This window comes from Rhamphochromis longiceps, linkage group LG8, assembly GCF_057381845.1.
Source record: "Rhamphochromis longiceps isolate RC_006_pf linkage group LG8, R_longiceps_female_GT1.1, whole genome shotgun sequence".
Taxonomy (NCBI): domain Eukaryota; kingdom Metazoa; phylum Chordata; class Actinopteri; order Cichliformes; family Cichlidae; genus Rhamphochromis; species Rhamphochromis longiceps.
In genome coordinates this window covers 16,548,016-16,559,054 of record NC_140564.1, presented here as the reverse complement: position 1 = coordinate 16,559,054, position 11,039 = coordinate 16,548,016, and the positions used below count along the sequence as shown (strand labels likewise).

Genomic DNA, 11,039 nt, shown 5'->3' with positions numbered 1-11,039 from the left:
ACATTGTAAAGAGAAGTGGGCTGAATTTCCTCCACAACGATAAAGTCACACAGAAAAGGATTACTTCAGGTTACTGCTGCTATAGGTGGTTCTGTTGAATCATCGGGTCTACTTTTAATGGGCTTGAATAGAGTCTTATGACAACTTCTTTAATATGTACATGTGCAGTTGCCAGCTGCATAACCTATCAACAGAATACACAGCTCTACTTCCCCTCCCTTTGCTAAGCACACTAAATAACTCCCGAAATCTTCTTCACTTGCAGAAATTCTGACTTCATCAGAAATTTCCCATAACAGCAAAAGATAAAGATTTTTGGCCCTTTGATCCCATCAGAACTGTGTCAGTGATTTCTCAATTGCCTGATTTCTTTGGGTCCTGAAACAGCAGCTCTACACGTTTCATTTGTCCTTCTCGAACTCTTTTGGCATGTTCCTCCCAGAAGCCAAAAACCTTTCCACCCCACAATTTGCTTCAAGTACTGACAATGAAAAATTATCTGAGCTAATCAACCTCTGGTTTGTTTTATTTTCCTGCACACTGCACCTTTACATGGACCTCCCTTCCCCCCGTTACTCTCCGTGGCAGCCCACTCCAGTGGCACAGCGACTAGGTTCAATTCAGGCCTCTGAGCATTTATTTTCACCCACTCACTCTGTGTCACCGTTCACCAACTTTATCTTCCAACATTTTAACCTTTACATTTCCCTGTGTGGAATGCACTTGTAGGTGTACAGGAGAGAGAAACAAATATATATTTTTATCTTTAAGGTGGGGTGAAATACTGGGCGGGACTCCACAGTGTGACACACCTCTGCTTGTCAAGGCTTTCATACCTCAGGGTGAGTAAGATACCTCTAGTCACACTAAGGCTCGAGACAGGTTTTGGTTTCTGCTAACCTCAAGATCCAGGCACTGGAAGTATACTAAGTTACGGTAAGCTGATTTGACATCTATTTCCAGTCTCTGACATCTCAGGTCTTTGATTATTTGACTCTCAAATACATTTAGATGAGTATGGTAAGTCATTTTATTGTATGTTGTATAGGTTTCTTGGATACTCATAGTAATTTATGAAGGTGTAACCAAACATTTACCAGTAATTCAGTATTTGTGATCAGATTTTGAAGGTTTGCTTATGAAAATGTACTAAAATCAAAAGCACCATGGACACTTGACTTAATTCTGACTTAACCTGGCATGATTGTGTTACTCTTCTTACCTAACACCAACAAGATCACAGCTCTTTCTGTCAAATCTATACAGTTAAGTTGCGCACATAGAATATATTTTGTAAAAACATATTGGATGGATGCAAAGTAAAGCTTTGTTTAGATGTAGAAATGTTTCCTTGATTTAAAACAGTACTTTAACTTATAGTTTGTGCACAAATCATCATGCTTACCGCACTGTCCCAGTGTTCATTTTGAAATGCCACACTATATGTTCGTGCAAGACCAGGCTGGCACTGAGTGCTCATAAATGTGAGGTTAAGTGATATTTTTTTTGTGGGCAGAGTTTTTAAGTGACACCATGTGAGTTATACCAAGTGTTTGCTGTCTTTGATGCCGGTGACGCTTGTTCAGTGGTCACTGAGAAACAGAGAGGTTGGTATCATACTTTGAACTGTTACCAGACAGGTCGGGTGGCTCGCTCGCTCAGTCACTCACTCACCAGAATCCTGTGTTACTGAAGCAGAGCTGGCATAGACAAACATAAGCTGGAAAAGGGGAGGGGCAGGGCACATTTGAATGAGGATATTTCTTTTGTGAGTAAGTCTGTTTAGCTTTAGGAAGTAGGAGCTGCTGATAACTTGTTAAAGCAACACCATCGTTCCTCTCTCCATCTACAAATGTCACTCGTAACTCTGTCCAGAATGTGTTTCTGAGTGGTCCTGGTATTCTGCTTCCTTTTCTAGGTCTGTGATTTTTTTAGGAAAGCTGCTTTATCTTACACATCTCCAGCTGACAGAGTGGAAAAAACATGACAAACATCACTCGACATATCGTCACAGTGAGTGCCTTCCCTTGAGTGATGTTTTTTATCATGCATTTTTCCTCATGTGCTCATTCTTCCTCATTACTTTGCAGCACCTTCTGACGTTCTCGCTGCAGAATGGGGAAGTGCGGAACGTTGAGGAAGCTCAGAACCGTCTTTCCTCCCTGGCTCAAAATAAAAAGCTATGGAGTCAACAGATGTACCTGGATGTGGGAGCAGGGGGCATTTATCTCAGAGACGTACAGAGTCAGGTGAGGGCAGGCGCATCTCAGTGGATGATGAAGAGATTTAAATGTGCTCAGCTGTGAAATACCACACATATTTGCATCCACAATGACCATCAGTTCTATCTGCCCTTGCAGGACGAGCTGGAGAGCTACGCCTTCAGATCCATCTTCCGCTGTGAAGCTGTTAACACAGAAAAACACTTCCCATCCCTCCTTATGTTAGTCTGCCAAGGTGAAGATCAGAAGAAGCCAGACATTCACTTCTTTAACTGTGAAACGGTGAAGGTGAGTGCTGACGGCGCGAGGAGTTTCCCCAAGTGTTGTCCTGGATGAGTCATAGGGTCTATTTGCATCAGGTTTTACCAGTGATGCCACTTACATTTTGTCATTTTAAACAGGCAGAGCAAATCTGCGACGAAGTCACGTTGGCAGTTTCGAATTCCACCGCCAGCAAGAGTAAGCTGCTCCCTGATGACCACAGGTACAGTGACTGTCATAATCACGCACCCACGAAAGTGCATTTCTCGGCACGGTTTTAATGGGAGAGCACGCTTCTGTGTTCACAATCACATGGGCGGAGTTTAATTGGCAGCCACAAAAAAGGAAACTCAGACCCACATCCCATTTAAAGCAGTTTGATTTTCGCCGTCGTTGTCATTATGTCACATTTTTCCACTGAGTCAAAGCAGCTTTGTGTTGCCATCCACCTGTGTGGAGGCAGAGAGAGGGAGGACAAACAGTATAAACAGCTGAGCGAGAGCAAGCAAAAGACTCGTTCTACCGGTTTCTACATAACTTAAGAAGGTGTGACAGAGATAGCAAGGCCATTGTGACGGCGAGTAGAGAAGGCAAAGGGAACAGAGGCGAAGGCTCTGGGCATAATCTGGCTTTGAGAACATTTCTCTTTAAAGGACACGTGAAGGGCAGAGACATGTGGTAAGAGACACAGCAGGAGCCTTTTGTATTTACATCAGAATTTAATTAAAATTTCTAAAAAAGTGAAGTCATCACTGTTAGGTTACTTGTATTTTTTTGGGGATAAAAAAGTCAAAGCGGACTCACTGTTTTTATTGCTTGCTAATGTAAAGTGTTTGTGTTTAGCGTGGAAACGAGTATGCAAAATTAGGATGTTCACTCTTTCTTCATGGTTGGATAAGGGCTGGAGGATTAACTCTTTAGCCCTTGTAAGCCTACTGGGAGTAACCTTTAAAGCTCCTTTTTGAACTAAGCATATTTCAGACCTGCTTATTGGACAAAAATGACTGGGTTTGCATTAGAAGTTAGTGAGAGTGGTCCCTGTTTACGCAGCTACCCTTGGAAAAACCTGGAAACTGTTCTACTGGTCATAAAACCACATCTTTATTGATATATACTGAGGTGTCAAAACCCATCGTTAAGAGTGCTGGGGAGGTCATCAGATGTCTTCTTTATAAGGGAAAGGGCTAAATCTTAGAGGCGCCGCGTTGTGCACTGCGCTCATAGAGCTGTTTGGGGCTCTTACCAAGAGGATGCTGCTGTTACGGCATTGAATGTGAGCTTGTTAATATGACTTCTTGAGCCCTTGCTGAAGGGCGTCTCATTTACTGGCGCTGAGTGTACACCTGCACCATCATCAACAAAAACACTGTTATCACCTTTTAACCCGTAGTGCCGTGTTGTGGGAGAAGCACTGAATCTCTCCTCTCGCCCCGCAGGCTTTCTCAGAGTGGAGGAGATATGTTCGACCCCTATAACATACCAAGTCCTCCCGTGCTGCATGCTCCTAATCCCCCACCTGTCAACCCTCCACCTTACCCTGGACCCAGAGGTAAGAAAAAACATAGAAGACTTCTTTTTCCACATGCATGCCTGTTCAGTAGTGCTTCAGAATTATTCCGAAGGGTTGGGAAAGTGAGCAGGAGGAAAGGAGAGAAGCGTCAGGTATTCGAGGCAAAGGTCTCTCCAGAGCACAGAGATGGCTTTGTCAGCTTGTGTTTGTGAGAGGGCGGCTTTGGGAAGTGCAGAGATGAATGAACATGGATAAACTGAGTCCCTTGCTCTATTTCACGACAGCAAATGGCGGACCTGATATCTCTTTCCTGCGAGCAGAGAGAGAAGTGGTAAGCCAGCTCATCTCTTTTGAGTCTTTTGTCGCCACTTTTGGCTGCTTTTCACGTAACGAAGGCAATTCTTCTTTCCTCAGGGGATCCTTAATCACTGTTTCGACGAAATCGAGGCCTTCATGGGCAAGCTGCAGCAGACTGCTGAAGCTGCGACGGTGCTGAACCAAAGAAAGAAGAAGAAGAAGAAAAGTAAAAAGCAAAGCGCTGAAGGTAAGAGGGAGATGCATAGATTTCTCCAGTTTCTCTAGTTCGAAGCAACATATCCATCAACTGCTGTTATATTTTGTTCCCAAACAACAGACGAGCTACTCGCCACAAAGGCTCGCCCTCCACCAGATGGGGAATTCGTTGATATCTTCCAGAAATTCAAATATTGCTTCAGCCTCTTGGTATGTATGCCATCAAGTCCAGCCTCATTATTTGCTTACTCGTGGCAGCTGCATATTCATCGCCTCTGTTTATTTCTCAGGCTCGCCTGAAATCAACCATCACCAATCCTTCTTCAGAGGACCTCATTCACCATGTGTTCAAGCCTCTGGATATGGTGAGTCAGGGTTATAAACTCTACCTCAGCAACTGTTGTTGCTATTGCTGTAAATATGAGGTGTTGTCTTTCACTGCAGGGGAGCATGACCAACCTCTTCGAATAAATCCGTGTGACACGTAATGCCATGCGGGGGCAAAGTCAACTGGGGGTAAATGCCTAGATTCAAAAGACACATTCTCTGCTTGACGGCCCAATCAGGCAGCGTTTTTGTTCCTGATGTTAGTGGACATCAGTGCAGAACTGTAAGCATGTGTCATGTCAAAATAATGGAAAGTCTTCAGAGTAGTTAAGTGTTGTTGTCAGAAGCTACAGCTTCTATTCAGTGTTTACACAGGGCAGTTCCCTGCACAGCGGCCTGATTGAAAATCACCAAAAAATGCAGCATTTGTTTGATCTACGCAGTTTCCTTGGCTGTATTTGTATGCGGGCAGGGGTTGCTGGTGCATACCTCTCAAACATTTGGTTTAGATTTGAGCTTGTCTCGACACTAGAAAGGCCACTTTGTTGTCCCTCGACGCCTGTTTTAAATTAGGACGTTGGTAAGTTCCATCTGGGAAAAAAAGGTGGGCCATTCGTGGCTGCTTTTTTAGAAATCAAGTGCCTTTAGATTATCATTTATTTACTTTGATTTCATGGAAATGTCCAATGCCCTTCATTAAAGTATCAACATCACTCATGATGATACACTGTGAGTTAGCAGAAATGAAAGAAATATTTCAAAGTATGTGCTTTCATTTTTCCACTCCAGTATGAATCAAATAGGGTGAAAAGGGTGTGTTTGATTCGTGTAAACTGACACACCTGAATGGGAACACGCAGCCTTGTCTCTCAAAGACGTGTGTGTGCTTCTTCTTGTGTGCTTTGGCTTTTGTGTGCAGATGTATCCATTAGTTTTTTGCATTTGTTGTTACATCTGTGGTTTGATGTTCGGCTATCGGGCAGAAGGATGGACGGTATTGTTGTTGCGGTTTGCTAGAACCATCAGCGATTGTTAAGACTTTGAATGCCAGATCCATTACAGCAGACGTGGGAACATCAGTTCAGTTTAATTTATATAATGCCAAACAATCCCAACAACAACTGCCTTAATGCGTTTCATATTGAAGGAAAAGAAATTATAATAATATAGATATAACCCCAACAATAACTTGGCCCCTTTGAAAAAGCACTTTGGCAACAGTAAGAAGGAAAAACTGCCTTTTAAGAACCAGGCTCAGGGAGGTGCAGCCATCTGCTGCGAACACTTGTGGGTGAGGGGAGGAAGAAAGGATAAAAGACACACTGATTTTTTCTCATCTGTATGTTGCACAGATGGTAAAAACAACAGGAGGACCAGCTTTTGGAGCCGCCATATCCAGTCCTGCCCTGACCAGCTCTGCTGTGTCCCTTCTACAAGATACCCTGACTGAGGAGGAGAGGCAGCTCTGGACGTCGCTGGGACCCAACTGGACACACCCTCGGTCGGTATCAATGCTTGTCTGTCTCTTACTAGTTGTGAAACTGGTGTTTTACTTTCCAGAAATCTAAAAAGGCAGCACATTAAAAACTTCCAGTCTTGGTGTTGTATCAAGCTCGACTCTGGCCAGAGGCTGTGGAAAGGGAGCATTTTGCCTCTGTTGATAGTTATGTGTCACCTTTTTACATTTTTGGGTTCACTGAAGATTTTATCTGCTGAAGAGCAACATCTTTGTTTCAACCAAGCAATATTTTTGTACTTCGTTTCTCTTGAAATCCTTTGTTTTACCTGCGTTTTGAAATAAGCAGATTTTTTGAGACAGGAGATTAAAAAGGACATTTTTTTGCTCATATCCAGTTCCATATTTTTATTCTTGGACTGAAAGACTACAAAGCAATCCCTATCTGTCTTCTTCGGTCTTTTGTCACAGCACCTCAGTTTCAGCTCATGGGGTGAGGGTCCCCTTACTTTAAGACAAAACTTTCTTCTGATGTTTAACAGGACCCTCCATCAGGTTCCATTGTGACAGTATTTATATAATAAAAAGCATAACAAATCCACTTAAGGCATTTTGGGATTTATTGATTTCTCATGTTAAGAAAAGGGAACCGATGGATTAGCTGTCAAATGTACATAAGACCTATTATATTTAATATTGTAAGCAAGCTTTAAGAGGAAAATCCAATGTCATAACTTCCATCAATGAAAACTGCTTGAATAACTATCATAGTTTTGGTTGTTGAGCTCATTGAAGGCCAAGGCAGTGACTTGTTCTGCTCTCTCAGGTCTCAGCTGCGTGGGCCTGTAGCTCCATACACCCCAGTGTTCTTTGATGGCTGGAAGCCAGAAGCCTTGAAGCCTGACGGGCAGGTTTGGGAGGATCCGGTCGAGTCACAGCACAAACTCGAAGCCCTTCGAGAAAAACAAGAGGTGTGGAATACTTCTATAACGTGATTTAGAAGTCATTAATCGTAGATCAGTGGAAACAAGAACTACGGATGAGTGTGTAAAAGGACAACACAGGGGTTTAAGATACTAACGCATGAATAAACCTTACGTACAGTAAACAGTGGAGATACACTTTCCGCTTTTTGACAGGTCAGCTCACATTTCTGTCCATCCCTGCTAAAAACTGTATAAGGTTCACAGTTAGTTCTTTGTTTTTTTAATAACACCTTAGTTTCTCAAACTTTAATGCAGTCAGCCTTACCCAGATATACACTGACATTATATTTCTCTACATATTTTGTGCATTTTGTGCTAACTTGTGTTGTCTTCACTTGTCTATTTTTTTTTTTTTGCTCCCACAACAGCAACAACCACCTCAGCCACCAAACGATGACACGTAAGTCATCTACAAGACATAAATCAATGAACTGCTGTTTTTCTTGTTGTTGTTGTTTGTTTTGACCTTGACTAAATAAAAACAAACTTTGTCTCGTTTGGTCAGAAATTCACTCCCACCGGGGCCTGACAGACTCTACTGCTGCAGTTATGACTTCATTGCCAGGAACAGCAGTGAGCTTTCAGTGCAGCAGGGGGAGACACTGGAGGTAACACACAGTGAAGCAAGTCATTTTATGGCGCACTCAAGGAACCATCATAAAAGTCCTGTTATTCGTTGTTTGACAAAAGCTATTTGCAGTTGTTGATACACTTTACAGCCCTCTCCCTGACCGCAACCCTCTCTGTCTGACAGGTGATCGAGTCATCCAAGCGCTGGTGGAAGTGTCGCAATCGGTTTAACCAGGTCGGCTTCGTCCCCTTCAACATCCTGGAGCCCATGGCTCACATAGAGAGCCCTGTCCACAACAACCCCCCCAGTGTAAGACGGCAAAAAAGACACCCACACACATGCATGCACGTGTGAAACACACAAGCTCTCATCTGATCATTCCATCAGAGCAAACTCATTTTTTTCTTCACTCCACGTTCCTTCAGGTTCCAGCTGCGCCTCCACTTTCCAAGAATGTCACTCTTGCCCCACCCACCCCCCCTGCTCTTCCCAAAACCACCCCCACCCACTCCCCACAGCGCCCACGCAGCTTACCATCATACAACCAGCATGTGCAAGCTGTTGAGGACAATGACAAAGGTAACGGACTACAACTTTATGTGTCCTAGACTGTGGCTCTGTAGTGTAGCGGTTTGCACGTTTGCCTAACAGGTGAATATAAGATTTATTTAAAAAGTATATAACCAAAAAAAAGATACAAAAAAGCACAGTGATAGGCTTCTCATAAGTCACCTAATTATGGGTTCATTATTTTGGATTTAAACCACGTTCTCATGTTTTAAGATGCACTTTTGAGCTATGTCTTTCCTCCACTGAGTCCTGCATTTATATTATTATTTGAGCATGAAAGTGACCGTTACCTCTTTAAACTCCAAACTTTTCAGTCACGCTGGTAAATGATGAGCTGCTCCAGAGACTGACGAATGGAAAGTCCAATATGAACAAACCCCTCGTCATCCCTCGCTCTGCTGACACCTCCCTCCCCCTTGACTACCACTCTCCTCCAGAGGAGGTGGCTGAGTGGCTCAGAGGGAAGGGCTTCAGCAAACCGTAAGTGACCGCAGACCAGATAAACCACGTTTTGTGTATAAGCAGGGAATGCTGGCTCTACACGTGCGTTTTGCCATTACATGGATGAACGCAGCGGCTCCACCGGAGTATCCTCTGAAATCCATTATGTTTTGTGTCCCTCAGGACAGTGTCATGTTTGGGTGTGCTGACAGGCGCCCAGCTGTTCTCTCTCAACAAAGAAGAGCTGAAAGCTGTGATTCCAGAGGAGGGTGCCAGAGTGTACAGTCAGCTCGCTGTGCAAAAATCACTGCTAGAGGTAAGCGAAAAGAGAACAGCTATATCTTTTAAAGGGAAGCCATATCAAAGCCTTCAATATTGACATTTTTATTGGTTTTAGGAAAACTAAACATGATCATTTTTGGCAGGATGCAAAAACACAAGTATGAGTGTAATCAGTGATTTAAAATTACTTACTTTTAACATATTTTCATTCATCTTTTACCTTTCATGCTGGACTGAGGACATATGATACATTCGGATCAGCAGACAGTCTAATCCAAACAGAACAAAATTCTTATTTTCAAGTCCCACGTGCCATCCAGATTACCCTGGAAGAGTCTTATAATTCAGGAAAAGATTAAGAGACATTAAAAATGCATTTGTATGTGTGACAAATTTTACATTGGTATTTGGATTATTTTGGTAAGAAAGGCCAGCATCATTTTTTAGGCTTTTATCGACGTTTATCTCTAGTTTTTGTGACGTCCAAACTTCGTCCCATATTTTGTGTGAAAGAAACATGCTGGAAACGTGCTGACAGGCCATTTAAAAACATCTTGAAATGTATTCTACGTATATGGATTTCACAAAAACCTTCAGCGTTGAGCAGAAGGCTCACAGTAATTTGAGATGGAATGACCTGAACTCAGTAGCTTGAGGTTCAAATTACTGTAAACAGCTGATGCTTTTCATCTCATTGCTACACAGTCTAAATTGATTTCTACTTTTTACAGGATGCCAGAAGGGCCACAGAGCTGGAGGCAGTCATGGAGAAACAGAAAATGAAGGTTGATCTGAAGCTGGAGAGCAGTACATTGTGAGGAACAGCATCCACATTGTGAAGAGCGTTACATGAAGGACTGTTTTCCCGTCCCCAGAGACCGAACATGTGGCAGTGACTTGACTATCTAACATTAAATCACGGCATGAGGGTCACTACGGTATTATTACCTGATGTTAAAACCGAGCTTTCTGTCAGCAATATGAGACGTAGGAATTTAATATAACCAGGTGCCGTGCAAACTAAAGGGGACTGATTTTGCTTTTCCTTATTTTATGCCATATATGTACAGTTAGTGTTTTTTGTGGATGCTCATATTAAACATGGACAGTTTCAAACAGCGATCGGAGCACGTACAAGTAAACCAGGAGTCAAAAGGTCAGATTTCAAAGGCCTCCACCAATTTTTATGGAATGTTTTTTCTACTCTTGGCTTTGTACAGTGGTGCAAATATGACACACCTCAGGTACACAGCTCGGGCTGTTTAAACCCTTTGGTTGCAAGGGCCAGCCAATCAGAAGAAGGCTGGCTTAAAGAGAGGGGAAATGGAACTAGAGTGGTTTGTTCCAGGATGAATTGAGGTGATGGACTTAGGCCCAGTATAAAAAAATAAGAATTAATCTGAGCTGTGAATCTTGCAGTGGTTCTCCAGTAGAATGCAATAAATCTAAAAATGGAAATCAGTGTAAGAGATCCCCTTTAAATATTTTACCACTGCAGTGCCCCGTTTGTAATGCATGTTCATTTTAGTGTAACAGCTGTCTTCTTCTCTGCCTAATTAACTTAAATGAAATGTATTTATCTTTGTAATACACATTTGTAAAAATTCAGCCATTATTATCACATCTTAACAATGACAGGACCTTGTCAACACAATTCAACACACAAATTCCAAATGGTGCTTTTTTCTTTTTTTTTATTGAGACTTTAAAGAAAGGTTTCCAGCAGAACAAACAGATATGACTTCACACATTAGGTAAAGCAGTGCATCCATTAAAATCTGTTTGCATTTAATCATAATGGAAAAGAAATCTGTTCAAGTTGGGCCAAAAAAATGTTTAAATTTTTCACTTAAAGGTAAGTAGATCTGAACTTGATCATTTCTGAACCTACTGCTTCACA

At 42.4% G+C, this 11,039-nt stretch overlaps 1 protein-coding gene across 1 annotated transcript; it reads left to right on the top strand.

Moving 5' to 3' along the window:
* The first annotated feature begins 1,918 nt into the window (after window positions 1-1,918).
* Window positions 1,919-10,961, top strand: LOC146663347 (epidermal growth factor receptor kinase substrate 8-like protein 1). The gene is made up of 18 exons (XM_085416059.1): window positions 1,919-2,013; window positions 2,091-2,249; window positions 2,361-2,510; window positions 2,624-2,706; window positions 3,920-4,032; window positions 4,278-4,324; window positions 4,408-4,537; window positions 4,628-4,716; window positions 4,797-4,871; window positions 6,186-6,334; window positions 7,116-7,260; window positions 7,644-7,675; window positions 7,781-7,883; window positions 8,030-8,155; window positions 8,272-8,425; window positions 8,731-8,896; window positions 9,041-9,173; window positions 9,871-10,961. Exons 1-18 carry the CDS (start codon window positions 1,984-1,986, stop codon window positions 9,955-9,957), a joined length of 1,971 nt encoding a protein of 656 aa, XP_085272185.1. The 5' UTR covers window positions 1,919-1,983; the 3' UTR covers window positions 9,958-10,961.
* Window positions 10,962-11,039: the final 78 nt, after the last annotated feature.